The 21,894-nt window shown below is 44.6% G+C and overlaps 1 protein-coding gene across 3 annotated transcripts in view; it reads right to left on the bottom strand.

The window, feature by feature from the left end:
• Positions 1-21,894, bottom strand: part of Wdtc1 (WD and tetratricopeptide repeats 1) — a 46,903-nt gene that overhangs the window by 13,293 nt on the left and 11,716 nt on the right. For all 3 annotated transcript variants that reach the window (XM_076934032.1, XM_034502281.2, XM_076934033.1), the window contains exons 2-6: positions 15,307-15,453; positions 13,940-14,023; positions 5,787-5,833; positions 5,296-5,407; positions 1,874-2,061 (exon numbers count right to left, since the gene is read on the bottom strand). In XM_076934032.1, the coding sequence (XP_076790147.1) occupies positions 1,874-2,061; positions 5,296-5,407; positions 5,787-5,833; positions 13,940-14,023; positions 15,307-15,354 (479 nt within the window). In that variant the 5' untranslated portion in view covers positions 15,355-15,453. The remainder of the gene's footprint in view (positions 1-1,873; positions 2,062-5,295; positions 5,408-5,786; positions 5,834-13,939; positions 14,024-15,306; positions 15,454-21,894) is intronic.

The following is a 21,894-nucleotide window of genomic DNA, read 5'->3' as shown; positions in this document are numbered from 1 at the left end:
ACTGCTAATACTGAACAAAAATGTGCTGTTCATCTGACGAGGTCCTGAGTGTTTCGTATAAAACACCACCAGCCCTGTACCACTACAACACTAATGGTCAAAGAAATTTAATAAACTATCTGGGATATCACATCTCTGAAGTACAGAGCAGGACACCTGCTAAGGCTATGGCATGTAAAGTACCATGCTAGCTGGGTGTCATGGTATATGCTTGTAATCCCAGCATTCAGAAGGCTGAGGCAGGAAGATCATGAGTTCAAAGTCCTGAGCTACATAGTGAAGATGAGGGCAGCCTGGGATGCAGTTAGACCTTTTCTTAAAAACTAATCAATGAACCAAACAAAAACCTCCAAACCCCAAAAATCTACTTTGTGATGCTCCATCCTAATCTACTTTCAGGAAACAAAGGCTCCATGGAGGTAAGAGAAAAGAGAACTGAGCTTACCCGAGAGCTGCCTAAGACCATGAAAGCCAGGCCAGGCCCTCAGCCCTCAGCCCCAATCGCATGGCAAAGGAAAGGCAAAGACAGCAGCAGCACAGCCCTGCTAGGACAGAGGGACAGAGGGACAGAGGGGCAGTTTTGCTGCACTACACAGGATCCTCCAGAAAGGGGCCGGCTCTACAAGCCTCACAGAGTTAAACTGGTCCTTCTAGGCCATCTTAACTGGAATGCTCTTCCTAAAATAGTCTGACATCGTTCTCCTGCCACTTGATACCTGCAGCCCGAGTGTTAAGTTTATCTAACCCACAGTCTGACTTTTAAGACCCAATTTCACCTACCTTGCCTTCCTCAGCTTTCTATATGGGCCAATTATAAGTACAGCCTTTCTCTTCCTCTCTCTGAACTCGGGATTGGCTCTAGGGCCGCAGATGGCGTAGGTGAGCTCTCTGCTGCTGAGCTATATCCCCATCCTGTACCCACGGCATTCTTTATCTTGTATGTCACTTTACCCTGTCTTCTACACCTACCCAGGCGGGGAATCCACTCTGCTTCTTCTTGCCCACCAACTGTCTGCTCTTGAAGTCCAGGTAGTATTCATACACTGCTAGGATATTTCTGCGGCCTATGGCTCTGCCCAGATCCTCAGGATTCTACCAGCTGGCCCTGACAGCAAGTGCTTCCCAAGCACGCCACTGACCAAGGCAGTCTTTTAAGTACTATGTATGTTTTGCATGAATGTTTTCAGCTATCATACTCAGATTAACAAAGGAGATATCATGATTGTTCCTATTATATAAATAGAGACTTAAGTTTTGGGGTGCACTGGCCTTTTCACACTTAACACTGAGAGGGAACTAGGACTGGACCTGTTTTGCCTTGCATCAGAGACCTGCTTGTAACTACACTGTAATGAGTTTATACATTACTTACTGAATGGCGCATGCTCATAGATCTGGCTGCTTAGGAAGCAGAGTGTGGGTTCTACAGAGCCCGTGTTTGAAGCCATCCTCTCTCCTAACAGCAGAGTGGGGGCAGACTGAGGATGAACATGCTTGTGCTGCTAGTACTTGAGTGGTTGAGGAACTAAGACCTAAGCCCAAGTACAACCCGGCTGCAGAACAAGCCCCATCTCAGCATCCAACCCTCCCCTGAAACAGGGGTGTCTGTAACTTAGCTCAGTGGTAGAAAATTATCTGGTATGTAAGCAGCCATGGGTTTGACTCCCAGTACCCGAAAGGGAAAAAGAAAGAAGAGCAATAATATCATCTTTGTCTGAAGGGAGCAGGGCAAATACACAATCACACAGGACACTGGAACAGGGGGGACCCACTTCCTGTCTGCTGGAGGGATGGGCCAGGTCTGTGAAGGTGGCGTTGCAGCAGAGCCACTGAAGTGGAGGACATACAAGTCATTTCATGCAGAGACCCTTACCGGATAAGCCCATCCTCAGCAGCACTCCAGAACGTGTTAGGCCACATGGGTGCCGTGGCAATGCGCTTCACCCGGTTTGTATGGTCTCCAAACATGTGGATCGTCTCCTTTACTGTAAGGTCGTGGACATGCACCTTGGAGTCAGCTGCCCCCGTGATCAAGATGCGGTCTCCAGCATGAGGCAGGAACTGCTCACAAGAGATTGAATGATTGGCAGGAGACAGGGTAGAGCTGGCCACTGAAGGAGACTGGCCTGGATGTCAGCAAACCTTCCCCTCTCATATCACTTAGGAAAGTAAGTCTGTCTATAAGCGCTCACCAAAATAAGTCTGGCTGCCGAGCAGCAGCCCTATCAACACAAAAGCCCAGTCAAGATCTGTGCTTGATGCAGCCGGAGTGGTCACCACTCATGCTGAGCTGTGTGGCCTACGGATCTGTGCTTGTTGCAGCCGGAGTGGTCACCACTCATGCTGAGCTGTGTGGCCTAAGGAGTCGCCCTTTTTCTGATTGCTCTCCAAGCAGGAACTGAGTGAATGATAATCCTTGCTATCACTCACTAAGAATTTCCAAATACCAGTCAACAGCACAGTGACTTTATCTTGCTTGATACTGAAAACAATCTCATTATAAATAGAATAGAGGCTGGGTATATCTCTCAGTGGTGAGCACTCACTCAGTATGTGTAAAAACTAAAATTTAATCCTGAGCATAGGTGAAGAAAAAAACCTTTAAGGGTCATGGCTAAGGGTGTATCTTACTTGCAGACCACATGTGTAACATGCTTGACGTCCTGGGTTCAATTCTAGCATCAAAATAAAGTAAAACCAGCAAATGAACAGCAACCAACCACTGAGATTTATAACACAGCAAGACTGTTCAAACCCAGACTGTCAGCTTCACATATACATCAGTCCTTCTGTCCATCCATCCACCATTCATGTTCCATCCACTTGCAGGTACATACATACACACACACATTCATACACACATCCAGCCATCCAAGTTTGGATTAAAAAGCAATTCCCATCTTTTGACCTAAACTCCCATTTCTAAGAAAGATCCAAAAGAGAAAAGGAGATCTGGGCAAAACCGCTCAGTAACACTCCTTATACAGCCACAGTGGAGTCCAGATGCTGACCAGTGGAGAAGGGCTGACCACCGTGGGACTACTACCATAACCCTCGGCAAGTGGAGAGAGAACACAGCATTCCAGACGACATGAATAAAACCTTCTCTCTCTCCTTCCCTTCCCTCCACCCCGTGTCTGTCTGTCTGTCTGTCCGTCCATCTCCCTCCTCCCTTCCCTATACTGGGGACAGATCAGATACCAATGGAGAATGGCAGGCAACTGCTCTACTACAGAGCTATATCCCAGCTCTTCTTTTGAGTTTTTATTTGGAAAAGAGACAAAAAAACCACTTTTATGCTTTGCCACTTAGAAATAGGAATATATAAACTTATTTTTAGGGGCATGAAGCAATCTTTACTCCTGTCTGGAGGCAACACTGATTCCAGGCACAGCAAAAATAAATGAAGTGAGTCCTCAGTGCTGCCAGATTTGCAATGTGACACAGTCGCCACCAGGGGGAGAGCATGGATGGAATATGGTAAGTGCCCAGGGGCAGTGGTTTTAACTATGTCCATTGAAAAGAAGGCTTTTCTTTAAAAAAAAAAAAAAACTGGAAAGACTGCAGTGGGTGAAGGCACTTGCCATACAAGCCTGGTGACTTGAAATCAAGCCTGGGGTCTCATAGAAAGGAAGGAGGGAGTCGATCCCACAAAGCCGTCCTCTGGGCTCTCCATGCAGCTCCACTCCCATAGCACATACCTTATAAACAGTAATAATACATTGCTGAAAATGCTATTTTTAGCTGGGTGGTGTGCGCACCTTTAATCCTAGCACTCAGGAGGCAGAGGCAGGCAGCTCTCTGTGAGTTCAAGGCCAGTCTGGTCTACAAATCGAGTTAAACCCTGTCTTAAAAACAAACAAAAAACCTACTACCAACAACAAAAAAAGAAAAGAAAAAAAGAAAATGTGTTTTAAAACCACTAAAACCGAAAATCAAATCAAAGGACGGCAATAAAACCCAGAGGTGGGTAACAGCTAAAGACTTCTACGCTGTTTGTATGACTAAGACCAGGCCAGACCACTGCTTAGGCCCTTAAGCTATTGTAGGAAGCATAGAACCCATTCTCTTGGAAGAAATGGCATGCACCCCAGGTTGAGTTTCAATGAATGTGACTACAATTCAGTCTGCACCAGGGATTGTATTATGCCAGGAAACCTTATTTTCTAGATTAAACTATGGTTAAATTTGTGAGATAAAGCACCTGGAATCAGACTCCCCAAAACCTCCATCCAGGTTGATGGTCAATCTGAACCAAGTTCCCACTCTCATCTCTGTGTGGTTCCCCTCCCTGCCTGACACCTGCAGAGAACCCTCACTCGGACACATCTCAGCGGCTGTGCAAGCCAGACATGATGGCACATACCTTTACTGCTAGCACTCAGGAGGCAAAGGCAGGTGGATCTCTATGAGTTCCAGGGCAGCCTGATCTACAGAGTGAAACCCTGCCTCAAAAAGCAAATAATAAACAACTTTCTTCAAGGAGCCCCAAGAATCAGGAGCTCTTCCTTCTCCAGCCCCACATGTGATTCTAAGTCCTAACAGCCACTTCTGGGTTTGTTCTCTAGGGTCAAGAGATGAAAAGACTGCGGACTTGACTAGCATCCAGGAAGCCCTGGGTTCTATCCCCAGCACCATATAAACTTATGGTAAAGTACTCAAAGGAGACATAGTGTAGGATCAGAAGTTGGAAGTCATTCTCAGCCACATAGCTGAGGCTTAGGCCTGGAATTATAGGAGACTTGTCTCAACGGGACAGTCTCACAGAACAGGGCTTCAAGGTCTGTAAGGTCTTCCCCACCTCCTCTCAGCTAAATTCCCTTTTATCAAAGGAAAAGATTCATTTCCTATGACAAGGTGGAAGACCTCTAAGATCTATGCTAGGTGTTTTGGGTTTTGTTTTCCCCTAAGATCTATGAGTGTTCTGCATGTCTACCCTTGGAGGTCAGAAATGGGAGTCCAATCTGATGAACTGGAGTTAGCCTCCATTGGGGTGCTGGGAACAGGGTGAAAGGCAAGAACTGACTCATGCCAGTGTTCTTATGACCTCCACATGTATGACAACATACATGTACACCATGGCACATGTGTATCCCCACAGTAACAAATATATACAAATTTAATAAATATAAATGGGTCTTGAGTTGGCCAGTGGTTTTGAGAAGAACATAGAAAAGAGACAGGGTTCAAGTACCACTATCCAAAGCTCACACCGCAGGAATAGCACATGGGACATGCTATACCAATACAACCATGCCCACAGCCCAGTCCTGCCATGTGGCTTGTTTTGCTCACCTTGACAGAGAAGATATTTGCTGTGTGTCCTGTGTGCATGGAGAGCAGCTTCTTGTGGTGCAGTGGGTCCCACACGATGGCGTGCTGGTCATCGGAACCAGAAGCCAGCAAGCTGAGGGCAGAATTACAAGTTCTGACTTCTCGAGGCTCCGGCTGCCTCTTGCCCATTCCCAGAGGATAGGAGGTGGGCAAAGATAACTCAAAGGACAGTAGATGTTGCAGTTTAAGGTTAGCTTATAAATATTTCTAATTTATATTTTACTTTGTTGAGAATTTCTAATATTCTTCCAATACACTGGCCTACAGTCAAATAGGGTTTGGGTGTTATCTAACTTCTGTCAGTACTTGAGTTACTAGTTAAATTGAGTTGACAGTCACGGATAACCTTAGGATGTTAGAGAGCACAGTCCATCTCCTGAGGTGTACCAAGCTGAGGAACCCGCTTCTCCAAACCGCTTGGACCCCTTCCCTGCCCTGCAGCTCATACTTACTCTCCTTTCTCATTCCACTCCAGACAGTTGACACATCCTGAGTGACCCTGCAGGAGCAAACAGAGGGTTAGGAAAAGAGCTGAATAGACAGTTCCCTGGGAAGCTCAGTGCCCAGAAATGGGGTTAGGCAAGCAAACTACCTCTCCATCAGCATCTTCCAGGGACATGTGGGGGCCACAACTAACAACCTCCCTTACAGCATATAAAGTGCTTTCACACGCAGTGCCAGCAGACACTGGACACCTGAGTCATAAAGGCAGGTCTCTTCCATCCCACTTTGCAGGAAATTCATACATTAGGAGGAAGTACGAAAGCTGAAAACTGTCCCTATCCCTGTAGGCACAGGCACAGTTCCTTCGAGGGACAAGTTTAGGGTCAGAGTGCTTGCAGCATCTTTGTGGCCCCCTGCTCCATTCCTGCATTCCTCCAACCTCACTCCCTACAAAAGGCAGATCCTAGAGATGAATTCAAAAAGTTAATCTGAGGCAGAGTGTTGATTGTGGGGGTTTTAGTTAAGAACCAGAGGAAGTGGGACTGAAAAGACGGATTAGTGGCCAAAAGCAGAGGACTCAGGTTCAATTCCCAGCACCAAAATAGAGGCTCACAAACGCCTGTAACTCCAGTTCCAGGGCATCTGTTGCCCTCTTTGGATCTCTGTGGGTACTAGGCACACGAGGGCAAGACATTCATTGGCATACATAAAATAAACAAATCCTAAGAAAGAAACAGAGAAAGTGAGGCAGTCAACACTACATAATGAACTTGAATTTACAAATAATTGGAAGGTATGAGGAGCAGACCTCAGGGCTTTACAGCAAAGGAGAAGAAATGACTTAGACCAGACAGGCTTCTCTCTGTCCCTTCACTCTGTCCCCCCTCCTAAGGGCACCATGATTATCACTGACTGAACTACCAGCTTCCTGCCTAAAATTAAACCAAGTGTCCTGGGAGGCACAAATCCATTTTTCTTGCCACTGTGAGATTCAGGAATTAGGCCTAAACTAAATAGTATATAGGAAAGAGTACAGCTTATCTGGCCATAGTAATCAGCTGAGAGGTGAATCTTGACCTGGAAACAGGCAATAGGAGCAAGCGTGTCCCATTCTCAGGAGCTCGGAATACATAGAGGTGCTCCATGAAGGCCAGGCATGTGGATGGACTGACTGTTCAAGCTGTTGTACACTCTGCCACCTCCAGGGCAAGCAGCCTGGGGGTGGAATCAGCACCCAGAGGCAGGTTTATCCCATAGTTGTAGAAGATGGAGCCAGACTGACCATAGTAGTAGCCCCTGATGCTGACCTTTTCCTGCCCCTCAGTCCATTTTTGTTTAGGACACTTCAAACGGGGCTGTTATCTGTCATATAAAGCATCGGAGCCAGTAAATTCCAACCCATTCTTCAGGGAGCAGGACCTTCCTTCAAGATGTTCTGCTTATCTGTGAACATAGGAGGAAGGCTTCTTTCTTGCTGGCTCCTATGCCATCCTGCAGTATGTCTCTGCAGCTCTGTGATTTTTTCCTCCACCAGACTGAGGCCTGAGAGAGCAGGCTTTGTGGATTACACTGCATCTCTGAGGCCAGCTGCAGTGCCTAGCAGCTATCTGCTGCTTCACTGACTAGATGCATCCTGGTGAGGAGAACCACTACGTATAGACACATCTATGTTCTATTCCCAGCTGTCCAGCAGAAGAGGAAACTCTTCCTAGGCTCAGGTCCTTCTTCCTCATTCCTTTCAGGCTCTGCACCAAAATGAATGTACAACTGAGACATCCTCTGTTCAAGGTTGCCAGGTCCCCTGCAGATCTAAGACCTCTTGCCCTCCCTCCCTCCTCCTCCCCCCCACCCCCTTCTTTTTGGTTTTTTGTTTTTTCGAGAAAGGGTTTCTCTGTGTAGCCCTGGCTGTCCTGGAACTCACTCTGTAAAGACCAGGCTAGCCTCGAACTCAGAAATCCGCCTGTCTCTGCCTCCCAAGTGCTGGGATTAAAGGCGTGCGCAACCACTGCCTGGGTGACCTCTTGCCTTCTCAAACACTTGGTTACAACCCCACACCTTTATCTGAATCAAAATCATCTCTATCCTGTGCCTGAAGCCACAGCTTCATCTTGGAATCTCTCAGAGCACCCATGGCTTGAGTGACTACTACTTAGTGCAGGCAAAGCTGAGGACTTGTGTAGGCAGAATAATGGCCCCTTATTGACGGCCTGCCATAATTCTGAAACCTGCAAACGTTATCTGCAGTGACAAAAAGAGCTTTGCAGATATGATTACAGTTAGGACTATGAGATGGCAAGATCATCGTGGCCTGTCCAGGTAGGCTCAGTGCAATCACATGAATCTTAGATTCATAGACCGTGTGTGCTGGCTACAGAGAAGTAGACACAGACGTGTGAAAGGACCGTACCAGTCGCTGCTGGCTATGTGGCAGAGGGAAGGGCCAGGAGCCAAGACTTGCAGCAGCTTTAAGAAACTGGAAATAGCAAGAAAAGAAATTCTACTCTACCCTACAGCCTCCTGGAGGGACAGAGCTGCCAACATCTTCTTTAGCCTGGTGAGAGTTGTGTTAGACAGTTCTGATTTACAGACCTGTAACGTGAGCCAGCAGTGGCAGAACAGCTCTATCTTAGCACTTAAGAGGCTGAGACAGGCTGGTCTCAGAGAATTCGAGGTCAATCTGAGCTAGACAGAGAGTGTTAGGCCAGCCAGAGCTACACAGCAAGACACTACTTCAAAACACACACACACACACACACACACGTGCACACACAGAGCAACAACAACAACAACAACAACAAAATACCCAAAAAACTAAAACAAAACAAAAAAGAGACAGGAGCTGAAGAGATACTCAGGGCTCCCAGATCCCAGAGTTTGATTCTCAGCACCCACACCCACACCCACATGTTTACTAGCATCTGTCTGGAACTCCAGTTCTATGAGATCCAACACTCTCTTCTAGCACACACTAGCAGGTAAAATGTGTATACACATAAAAATAAAATACAGTATTTAAAAACTATAACAAATTTTTGTTTTTAAAGCACTCACTGTGAGTTTTTCTTTTTTATTATGTGTGTACAGCATGTCTTAATTCTTAGCCAGCTCAACCCTGCTTGGAGACAGGCTTTGATATTTAGCTCCGTATGGCCTTGAACTCACAATCCTGCCTATCCTAATACTAGAATTACCAACATTTTTTTTAAAAACTATGTTTATGTATTTACCTTTAGGGAGGAACTTTTGGACCAAAGTACATATATAAAGAAAGGTCAAAGGACATCTTTCTCAAGCCAGTTCTTTCCTTCTACCATGGATACTCGTTCCCTGGGCTTGGTAGCAAGGGCCTTTACGCATTGAGACATCTCTCCAGACCTATCTATTTATTTAGTGTCTGTGTTTGTACATGTGTGCCATGGCACAGGTGTGGAGGTCAGAGGATAACACCTCATGGAAGTTGATTTTCTTCTCATACCAAGTTGATTGATGTGGTCAGGCTTGGTAGAACAGGCAGTATCCATATAAGAGCTGGGAATGGCAGCACCTATCTATAGACTCAGGTAGAGGGAAGGGCAAAGACAAGCAGACCCCTGGATCTCCATGACCAGCCAGTCTAGCCTTCATCAGGGACTCCAGGTTCTAAAACACCATGTTTCAAAAAATAATGTGGAGGGCCAGGTGTGGTGGCACACACCTTTAATCCTCAGCACTTGGTAGGCAGAGACTGGAGAATTTCTGTGAGTTTGAGGCCAGTTTGACCTACATAGTGAGTTCTAGAACAGTTAGAACTTAATAGAGACACTGTATCAAAAAACAAACAAAAATAATGTAGAGGGTTAGAGAGATGGCTCAGCAGTTAGGAGCACTGACTGCTCTTCCAGAGGCCTGAGAACAGTTCTAGCACCTGAGTATGATAATGCTAGGTAGAACCACAGACATTTAGTCGTGATCTCATTATTCCTTCCTACAGGTTAAGACTAAGCTTCAGAGACATTAAATAACTCTTGTGTTGTCATGACCTAAGAAGCATCACTACAAAGGAGAGAGGCATGGAGAAGAGAAAAATCTATCTATCCATCTATCCCCTCAACCATCCATTCATCCATCCATCCATCCATCCATCCATGTGTGGTAGAATGCTTGTCTAACACATGCAGCATCCTGGGTTCGGTCACGACTCCTGGACCTTACAGTGTGGTGCATGCCCTTAGTCCCAGCATTCAGGCAGATGGATCTCTGAAGTGGAAACTTAAGGGTTCTTTGGAGAGTCAGTTGTGTCAGATGGTGTTTTGCTGGAGCAAACACATGAAAAAGTGCTTTCCTGAAGTGGACACAGGTGAAAGACTAAAGCAGACTTGTGAAGGAATATTTCACTGAAGCAGACACAGAGGAAAGGATGTTCTGCTAAAGCAAGCACGTGAAAGGACTTGTGATGTTGCTAATGACACACATATATTGGTCTGCCTTACACTGTGTAGTTGAGTACCATATGTCAGAACTCCACAGAGAGAAATACACCAGAAAAATTTTGGTATCGCCGGCAGTGGTGGTGCACTAATCCCAGCACTTGGGAGGCAGAGGCAGGTGGATTTCTGAGTTCGAGGCCAGCCTGGTCTACAGAGTGAGTTCCAGGACAGCCAAGGCTAACAGAGAAACCCTGTCTCGAAAAAAAAAAAATTGGTGGTGTGCTGAAGTTTCTTGCTGCCTTTGCAGACCTGGGCTAATGGGCAGAGCGCTGAGACAGACACGAGCTGAACAGGTGATGCTTGGAGAGAGTATAAAAGGGACTCAGACAGTGATGGGGCTGAGCTTGGCTTGCTGGTACAGCTAGCTGTGCAAGGCTTGTAGATCTTTCAATTTCTTTGATCTTCACCCCTCTGAGAGAGGCACAGTCAAAAACTTCTCCTGTTGTTGCTCCTGGTTAATCTTGCTGATTTGTGCCAAGGTTGAGGCCTGGGTTTCTCTGTTACGTCTTGTCACTGCTGTTAATTTGTGTTTGCTATCCTGACTCTACCAAACTGGACTGCTGGTATATCTGTGAAGTGTTTGCGAGTGGATCTAGCTTCCGCTGGTAACCTGTGAACTGAGCTGCTGATTTCCAAACAGACAGGAGTTGCTCCAAAGAACCTTTTACCCTTTCTTTTCTACTACTTCTGGTGGGTGGTGGGTTAAAAGGGAGATTAAAATGTTAAGAACCATCATTGAAAGTAGGATTTGAAAAAATTAAGTTACAGATCTCTGAGTCAGAGGACAGCCTGGTCTACAGGCTGAGTTCCAGAATAGCCAGAGCTACATAGCTGAAACCCTGTTTCAACAAACCAAAGCAAACCAAAACTAACAAAAATCAATCAATCACCACTACCAGTATGATCTATCTATAGCTACATACATACATCAATTTTTGATGTACCAGGCAGCATCGTAGGCAAGGCAACAGTTATAACTTACGACAGACTTCTTCCTTATACTAAGCCTGTATCTAGTATACATCCCTCAAGTCTTTGTACTTCCACTGAGCACCTAGCATAGAATTCCTCTACTTGTAAATGCTATTGAACTCTAGAGGCAGAAAGGAAACCCCCATATAACTCACATTACTCAGGGAGTGACTAGGTGTTAGGAAGTCTATAAAACACGGGGGTGGGACATACTGCAAATGTACTGTAGTGGTCAGAGAAGGCCTCTCCTCTGAAAGGCAGGAACTATACTTATGTCTTCACTGCTACATCCTTCTCCCATGGTCTAGATAAACAGCACACCGCACGCCTGCCTGCCTGACCATGTGAGGGAATTAGAGGTGCTTTCACACTGTTGTTCTCGGGTGACTAAAACACGAATTTACCTCAGAATCTAAAGCACTTTTTTCTGTAAGGGGCCAAACAATAGATATTTTAGGTTTTACATAGCATATGGTCTCTGTATGAATCATTCAATTCTGCTGTTGAATCACTAAAACAGACAGACAATACATAAATGAATGAGTGTGGCTATGCTCCAATAAAACTTTATTTATAAGAACAGGTGGCAGTGCACTTGAGACTCATATGGAAATGCAAAGGACTCAGAATAGCTAAACAACCTTGCAAAAGAACAAAACTGGAAGATTACACGCTCTAATTTCCCAAGTTGCTAGAGTGGCATTGGCAAGAGAACAGAGATTCTGACCAATGGCATGGGCTGACAGTTAACAATAACCAATTACATTTGTGGATACTTGGTTGCTGTTGAGAGGGCCAAGACACTGTAACAGTCTTTGCAACAGATGGTACTGGGACAACTGGGCAACTGGATGTGCAAAATAATTAAGTTTGGGATGCAGCTCAGTGGTATGGCACTTGCTTGATCCTGGACACCACCATGAATGACCAACGACTGAAGTGTGAGGGTGGAGAGAAGCCTCAGTATTAAAGGTTGGCCTCACAACCAAACCCTAAGAATGAAGTACAAACCCTCTTAGAGACCTTAATTTTGCTGCCTTCCCCACAACTCACTGGATATTCTTATTGAATTGTGATATATATACAGATCAAAGAGCTCCAAAGTTCAAGGGCAGCTGTGGGTATACCATGAAATTCTGTTTCAAGAATATATCAAATAATACTGAATTACCATGTCAGTAAGTAACTCTATTCTAGGGTATATCCTAAAGAGATCTAAAAGTATGTCTCTACACAAAAACGTGTGCATGAATGCTCACAGCAGCATACACACACACACACACACACACACACACACACACAGAGAGAGAGAGAGAGAGAGAGAGAGAGAGAGAGAGAGAGAGAGAGAAAGAGAAAAAGAGAGAAAGAGAGAGAGAGAGAGAGAAAATTTTAAGGCCCACTTTGCCACTACCATTCTATAGCTTACATAAAGCCCATGGCACTTCTGTGACATACCAAATTGATTCAATCTAATTCCCCCCACCCCCCAAGACAGGGTTTTTCTGTGTAGTCCTGGCTGTCCTGGAACTCACTTTGTAGACCAGGCTGGCCTTGAACTCAGAAATCCGCCTGCCTCTGCCTCCCAAGTGCTGGGATTAAAGGCGTGCGCCACCACCACCTGGCGACTCAATCTAATTTTAATTTATGCTCAATTTATACAAGAAACAAAATGGAAATAAAAGGCAATCAAAACCAGGCATGGTAGCCCATACCTGTAATTCTGACAGTTTGGGCTTGGAAGCAGAAAGGTCAGGAGTTCAAGAATAGTCTTAGATACATATAAGTAAATGCAAGGCTAATCTAGGCTACAAATAGATACTGTATCAAAACAGTAACAACAGAAGGACAATAAAGGCAAATGGAGAGAGCAGGTTAGACATGGAACTAGCTCCAGTGTGGGCAGGTTCCATATGGGTAGACTCAACCAAGCACAGAGGCAGAACAGACAAGAGTCAGGATTATGGCAGCTGCATCTGTATATAGACATTTTTTTCCCATCATCTTTGAAACGATACAGTATATCAACTATGTACACAGCATTTACATTGTATTAGGCATTACAAACATTCTAGAGATGGTGTGTTCAGAAATGTTTGTAGGTTATATGTAAATCAACATATCATTTTATTAAAAAAATAAAGGGAGCTCTTGAAGATACTTGTACTTGTGGAAAGTTCTACAGAAATTCCTCAGGCATATCAAGAGATGACTGCATAATATATGCAGCTTAAATAGGTATGATACTAAGAAAATCCTGCTAGGCCTGGTGGCACAAACCTTTAATTCTAGAGCTTCTGGGGCAGAGGCAAGGGGATCTCTGAGTTCGAGGCCAGCTTGGTTTACAGATCAAGTTCTAGAGCAGCCAGGGCTACACAAAGAAACCCATGTCAAAAAAAAAAAAAAAAAAAAAGAAAAGAAAAGAAAAAAGCCAGGGGCTGGAGAGATGAGCCGAAGTACAAACTGTCTACAAAGGATCTGAGTTCCGTTCCTGAACACATATCAGGTGGCTCACAACTGCCTGTAATGTCAGCTCTAGAAGGATCTGATGCCTCTGGCATCCAAGAGTGTCTGCACACACACAAAACATACCCACTCACCCATATACACAGAAGCTAAGCATGGTGGCATACACTTTTAACTCCAGCGCTGAGCAGCAGATGGATGTCTGTGTGCAAAGAATGGAAAGCAGGATGTGTATCTAGGATGCAAACTGGATCTCTTACCTGAAGCTCTGCTTCCAGGCCCAGCCGCCGGATAAAGGGGTCAGTGACATGATATCTCCGTTCAAAGCTCAGGGCACCTCGCTCCTGGGAACAAAAACAAACTTGTATTTCTTTTGATTCAATTCAATATTATTTAGTATCGATTTTTTAAAAAAATTTAGTATATGTGCATTAATGTTTTGTCTTCATGTATATCTATCTGTGCACCACGTGTATGCCTAATGTCTACAGAGGTCAGAAGAGGGTGTCAGATCCCTTAAAAATAGAATTATAGCCGGGCAGTGGTGGCACACACCTTTAATCTGGGAGGCAGAGGCAGGCCGATTTCTGAGTTCGAGGCCAGCCTTGTCTACAGAGTGAGTTCCAGGACAGCCAGGGCTACACACAGAAACCCTGTCTAAAAAAAAAAAAAAAAAAAGGAAGGAAGGAAGGAAGGAAGGAAGACAGACAGACAGGGTCTCAGTGTGCAGCCCTAATTGGAACTCTCTGTGTGGATGAGGGTAGTCTTGAACTCAGAGATCTACCTGCCTAAAGGCTGAGATTAAAGGTATTCATCACCACACCCCTGACTACTAAGTAACTTTTCTTTTTAGCTTAAAAATGTTGTAGTACTTAACTTATAAAAGATACTATCACTTAACAACAGAAAAGTTAGAGCAGAGGCAGGCAAAATGAGCAGTGGTTACACCACTCAGGGCAGCGGTGTGACAAAGCTGAGGAGGCCAGCTCGGGCTCTTACCAAAGGTACAAATGCCTTACTTTAAACTATTCTAAGCCTCTGTGGCTCCCATGCTGGCATCTCCAGCTGAGACCATCAAGAGCCTATGTCTGTACTCCTGTGTGCACACCACATGGATGCCTTCTCTACATGATAGTTTACCAGCCTACATTAATCTCAGCCATGGAGGCACAAGCACAGAGACGGGAGCCTCCGTGAATTCCATGACTTGAAAAAATTGGAGGAGGCAGACGACCTTGAATTCATCCTCAGTATGCTACTAGCAAGCTATATGACTTTAGGTCAGTCACTAACGCTAGAGCTGTCTGTCCCGTTTTTTTCAGCCTTTTTTTTTTTTTTTTTCTTTCCCATCTTTAAAGGAATCTGTAGGGTTGCAGTTCTCAACCTATGGGTCACAACCCCTCTGGAGGTGGAACAACCATTTCACAGGGGTCACCCAAGACCATTGGAAAACACAATAGATTTACATTATGATTCATAACAGTAGCAAAATTACAGTAATGAAGTAACAACAAAATAATTGTATGGTTGGGGGTCTGTATTAAAGGGCCACAGCATTAGGAAGGCTGAGAACCACTGTGGTAGGGGAGAAAGGGCCTGCTACACTGGGTGAAAGGGCTCTGCTTACCTTGATTTGCCTACGAATGACGTCTCTAGTTATGTTGACTTTTGCCATCTTCTCTTAATAGTTCAACAGAAGGAAGCTACAGAAGGATCTTCAAGACCCTTGCACATTCCAGCCAAGCCCAGGTCCACAAGACAAGCATTTAATTACCTAGGAGGAAAACAAAAACTCCCTAAAGCCACAGGAAATGAATAGGTGCCTTCAAAGCCTGTTTTCACTGCTAAAGCAGCCCAGTAGTCCACTCAGTGATTTCTAACATGGCGGGCTGGCCCTTCTCCATGCTGAAGAACCCCTAAATGGGGAAAGATGGAGAACACCTCTCATAACCATAGGGAGCACTGGGGAGTCGTGATTCCTCCGAAGACCTGGGGCAAACCATCTGAACTGTCACTCATTTTAGCTCTGAGACCTCAGCTGGAGGTCTGCCACAACCACACCAGCAGTACAGGCAAAGACTCAACAAGGGAGCTTTCCAGAGAGCTGACACGAGGAAGCTCCACGCTGCTGTCTGTGTCCTCTGTAAAGTCCTTTATAATAAACCAGTACATAGTTTTAAAGTACTGTCAATACCACTACTGTCTCTGCGGAGACAGACACTTCTTTTTTTTGTTTTTCGAGACAGGGTTTCTGTGTGTAGCCCTGGCTGTCCTGGAACTCACTCTGTAGACCAGGCTGGCCTCGAACTCAGAAATCCACTTGCCTCTGCCTCCCAAGTGCCCGGATTAAAGGCACCACTGCCCGGCGAGACAGACACTTCTTTGTGGAATTGGTTACCCCTTTTTTCCTTCTACTTTTATATGGGTTTCAGGAATCCAACATAGGTGACCAGGCTTGCTCTACCTACTGAGCTATCTCACTAGCTCCAATAATTTTTTTAATTTAAAACTATTTTTAAAATTCTACATAGAGGAGTACTTTGCCTGCATGTGTGTCTGTGCATTATCTGCAGACCAGAAGTGACCAGGAGAGTATCAGATCCCCAGGAACTGGAGCTACAGCGGGTTGTGAGCTACAATGTAAGAGCATAGAACCAAGTATGGGGCCTCTGGAGAGCTCTTAACCACTGAGCAATCTCTCCAAACTTAACCAGTAATTTTTTTTAAGATTTAATTTTTTAAAAAGATTTATTTAAGGGCTGGAGAGATGGCTCAGCAGTTAAGAGCACTGACTGCTCTTCCAGAGGTCCTGAGTTCAATTCCCAGCAACCACATGGTGGCTCACACCCATCTCTAATGGGATCTGGTGCCTTCTTCTGGTGTGTCTGAAGACAGCTACATAAAATAAAAAAAAAATTTTTTTAAAGATGTATTTATTTTATTAGGTATACAAAGTTCTGCCTGCATGTATGCCTGTACACCAGAAGAGGGCACCAGATCTCATTGTAGACAGTTATGAACCACTGTGTGGGTACTGGGAATTGAACTCAGGACCTTTGGAAGACCAGCCAGTGCTCCTTACCTTTGAGCCATCTCTCCAGCCCTAAGGTTTAATTTTTATTTTAAATTATGTGTGTGTTTCTGTGCAAGCATGTGCAATGAGTGTAGGTGCCAGTAGAGACCAAGGGAGTCAGATCCCCTAGGAGCTGGAGTTAAAGTTGTCATTACTGTGGTGCTAGAAGCCAAACCAGGGACTTGCTGCTCTTAACTGTTGAGCCATTCCCCAGCCCCTAGCAAATGTTAAGCAAATATATAATGACCATGGACAAGATTCAGCTCAATAAAGAAAGTCTTCTTTAGTATCTGGATAACTTGGGTCTGTTCCATCGCCCTTAAAGCTATCCCTCTATCATCTAATTCTGTTTAAAAGAGCAAGTAGTCCAACTCTTTAGCATATAGCAAAAGGAAACACAAAGTGCAAGCAGAAAGTTTAAGTATATTCATCACAGATTTTGTAGAGGGAAACCACACAAGTTCTCAATATTAGGAATGTATCGACATATGACATCACAGAGAGCTGAGAAATGATAATCCCAAGTTATCAGATGGCTCAGAGTGTAAAGGTTTCCCTGGCAACCACATGATAGAGAAATTATTCCAGCCAGCACCTATGGCACACACACATCCACACTCCACACATAAAAATGACTGCAGTTAAGTTTGTTAAAAATAATTGACAGCCATGAAGGAAAAACACTTAAGCTATGTGTGGTCCTCAAACAAATACTACACTTGGCTAAGTGTTAAAAATGAAATATGGCAACTTTGGTGGTTATAGTATAAATTTTTTTTCCAAGTCAGGGTTTCTCTGTAGCTCTGGCTGTCCTGGAACTCACTATGTAGACCAGGTTGGCCTCAATTTCTCAGAGATCTGCCTGCCTCTGCCTTTAAAGTCTTCCACTACCACACCAGCTTTAATACCATCTCATGCATCTGCCAGAGTTGGTTTCTGTCGCTTTTAACTATAAATTCTGCCAGAGGATAACTCAAAAACTGAAGGAGAAGGACAAGAGCCAAAACACTGGAGGAAGAGGCTTCTGAGGAGAGATTACCCAGGCAACAAAGCCAGAAAGCTTCCAACAGCTGGACTGGATCCAGGTTGATGATACAGGTCTGTTATTACAGCTACCTTGGAGGCTGCTGTAAGACTGAAGTCAGTGCCTGCCCAAGGCTACAGAGTAAGTTCAAACCCAGCCTAAGTAATTTAGTGATACTGGTTCAAAAAATGGGGGGGGGGGGGGGGGGGTAGGGGCTGCCAGGCTGGCACTGTGGGTCGGGTAGAGCATGCCCAAGGCTCTGGTCCCAGCTTTCAGCATGGAAAACAGCTGCTTCAGACATGCTACTTCTGTTACCATTTTAAACAGAAACAAACAGACTCACGGATGTGTAACAATTTCACAGTGTCATATGAACAATAAACAGGAGCAGTCAAGAGACCCGGAACCCAAGCCTATGTGACTCCAAAGCCCATGTTATTAATCTATGTTCTGTTCTTTTACAGGGTAATGCCACAGTGAGGATCCAAAGAGCCAACAAAATCAGAAGCACTTATTCATGAGTTTTCTTGGAGCGGCTGCAAGTGTTTATCAAGTACGAAGCACTGTTAGAATGGAGAATACAGAATAAAAGACACAGTACCTACACCAAGAAGGCTCAGGGTTAAGGATAAGTGGTGTTAGCTAAGATTGATGTGTGGCTTGGAAATACAGAAAGAAACAAAGGAGGACATCAGGCACACAGGAACCAAGTCAGTCAAGAGGTAAAATACAAATAGATTTAAATCAGACTGCTTAGTCCCATCCAAAAGCCTGTCAAACATGATCGGCATGGTGGCGCACACCTTTAATCCCAGCAGTTGGGAGACAAAGTCAGGTGGATCTCAATGAACTTGAGGCCAGCCTGGCCTACAAATGGAGTCCAGGATAGTCAGGGCTGGTTACACTGAGAAACTTTGCTGTCTCAAAGAACAAAAACAAAACAAACATTTCTCAAACATAAAGAATTGGATCAATAAAACCTATTTTATAGTGAGAAGATGAAGTCGTGGCCAACTTTTAGAGTGTTACTTCTCTGTAACTTCTGTGTTACTTCAGTGAGCATTCTTGAAATAGTCAACAAGTCATACACAGAAGCTTAGGAATGAGGGACCTGAAGTTGGCACGCTGCAGTGACACACAGCATCAAACACTGGAGAAGACACCACTAATGGGAATTATATGTTAGGTGCAATATGCAAATTACATAATGGCTGGAATTAATAATTTCAAGAATTTTATAAAAAATTTTAATGAGCTGGACTTGGAAGGGACTAATTGAATCTTAGTTATACTAATTTATTCATACATTTTAGAAGAAATCACAGAAGACAGCAGGACATTAACCACAGGGAAGGACGTGCCAGCATGCAGTCACTAGAGAGGAGAACATGGACTCTTCACTTGGAGGCAGGATGGTGAATGCCACACCCTGACTTACACTCAGCACTGGAAGAACATTGAGAGCTAATTTGTTCATTTGTTCATAGAAAATGAAAGCTCAATAAAGACTTTCTTTAGCTAGAGGACAAAGGTTGGCAGGGTAAGAACTGTAATTAGGATGCTACAAAGGCCAGCCCTGACAGCCGCCCATGAGAGGAGGAGAAAGTGAATCCTGTAATACCAGTGGCACAGAGGAAAACACATGACATAATGTTCTAACAGAAATATGAGCTGAGCTTCTGTGCAGATGTTATACCTCTCTGAAGGTATTCTCCCTCGGGCCTAAAATGGCTAGCTTGGCATTTTTAACCCTATCCTGACCACAAGTTTTTAGTTTGGACTACTAGGAAACTTTCTTCTACAAGGATAAGAAACTAATGAACTTAATTAAATTTGACTCCCAGAACCCATGTGTAACGTGGAAGGAGAAAACCAATGTGTCCTCTGACCTTCCTACACACCATGGTATGTGCACACCCATGTGTACAAACATACACATACTGGGCATGAGTTCTAGCCCTCCATATGCCAGGAAGGCAGGACACTTCGTATTGAATTTCAGTTTGCACATCTGTAAAAGGGAAGCGGGGCTGGTAGACCTCCCTCGGGGCAGCTGTGAGGAACAGATAATAAAACCAATATGAACATCCCTTACCCTGCCCGGAACCCAGCAGAGGGTCAGCAAGCCAGGCGGTGTGAACTCTAAAACTTGCTCAGTCCTGTTAGGCATGTCCAGCAGCACAGGTTACATGTCTCCCACATTTCTCTATCAAGAATGAAGCTGACATTGGAGGTCCATCACAGGACTGGAAGGTGACACACAGCAACATGTCCTTACTGCTAGCTTTATGTTGGGAGTTCAACTTAAACAAACTTTATTTCTAAAAGGACACTCCACATAAAACCTTATGCAGAGGTGTTTATGGAAGAGTTAGACAAAAAGACAAACAACTCAATGCCTTAGCAGATAAACATAATGTACAGATTGTCATTTGACCAGAAAAAGCAATGAAAAGGTCGGGCTTGGTGGTATATGCCTGGAAGCTTGAGAGGTCGCAGCAGGAGCACCGTAAGCTCAAGGTTACCTGGGCTACAAAGACTCAGAAAAGGGGGTGGGGCTCGGGTGATAACTTGCTAATAAGTTCAACTCCCAGAGCTCACATAAAACAAGGTCTGGCAGCATTATGCTTGTAATCCCAGCACTGGGAGGTGGGAAGCAGGGGGATTCCAGGGGCTTCCTAGCCAGCTGGCCTAGACTGTATCTCAAAAAGTGTGTGTGTGTTGGGGGTGGGGAGAGATAACTTAGCAGGTAAAAGTGCTTGGCATGCAAGCCTGACGACCTGAGTTTAACCCAGAAACCCAAGTAAAAGGAGAGAACTCTCATGAGTTGTCCTCTGACACACACATCCTGGCATGATTGTAACCACACACATATATATACACACACACACACAAATAGTGGCCACACATACACATGCACACCTGAGGTTGACCTCTTGCCTTCATACATAACTCAAAAACACGCTCACACATACCCAAAACACACATGTGCACACGCCAACTCATGAATGAAAGAATAAACTCTGAAACCATCTAAATGACAGATGATGTTATATGATAGAATCCTTTTAATATAAAGTATTTAGAACTTGGAAACGGAGAACAGGTTAACAGTTGCTTAGGTTGGAAGAGACGGCAGAATTGGCTAAAGGAGATGGGTTTTGCAGAACAATTCAGCAGTGTCCAGGACACTCAGTGTTGTGCAGCCACCACCTCTAGCTTATTCTAGAACATTCCATTACCCCACACCCAGCAAATATACAGTTCCTATTTCCCCTGTTCCCAGCACCTGGCAAGCACCAGCCTCCACTCTGTCTCAACGCATCTACCTACTCCAGATGATTCACTAACAACATACGGTCTCTGTAGCTGACTTTTCCCAATTATCACAATTTTATTTGAGATCCTTCCATTCTGTGCTACCACTACTTCGTATTCCAAGCCACTGATGTACACTGTGTTTTTCCACTCGCTGGTGTCAACAGAGCTGTGAACAGGGGCATCTGTAAGAAAGCCCCTGGCTGAGGATGTAGCTCAGGGTAGAACATTTTCCTAGCATGTACAAGGACTGGCGTTCTTCATAAGAACTTTAACTTTCTCTCTCCAGGGTCTGGTGTGGTGACACACATTTAATCCCACATTTAATGGGCAAAAGCAGTGAGATCTCTGAGTTGGAGGCCAACTGGTTTTACATACTGAAACCTTTTCTCTAAATAAATGCATGCATGCATACATACATGTATGCATACATACATACATACATACATATGTACATAAAAATTTAAAAAGTGTTGTGTAGGAATGTGGTGCACCCTGTAATCCCTGAAATCAAGCTCTGTAGGCACAGGCAGGGTGACTGAGGCCATGCTCAGCAACACAGCAAGTCCCAGACCAATCAGGGCTCCACCACACCGTTTCAAACCTAAAAATCAACCAAACCAAACCTCCTTCCTCAGGATTATTGCATAATAAACTCAAGGGTAGATGGGACTACAAGAGACCTTGCCTCAAAAATAACTAAGTGATAGTCTTTAAGATATCAGTGTCGTTCTGGGGCAGAGCACACTTTCACCATGCTTAAAGCCCTGGGTCTGATCTCCAACATGAAAAGAATGAGT

Source organism: Arvicanthis niloticus, chromosome 5 (assembly GCF_011762505.2).
Source record: "Arvicanthis niloticus isolate mArvNil1 chromosome 5, mArvNil1.pat.X, whole genome shotgun sequence".
NCBI lineage: Eukaryota > Metazoa > Chordata > Mammalia > Rodentia > Muridae > Arvicanthis > Arvicanthis niloticus.
The sequence above is the reverse complement of the archived record's forward strand: the minus strand, read 5'-3'. Positions and strand labels throughout refer to the sequence as shown.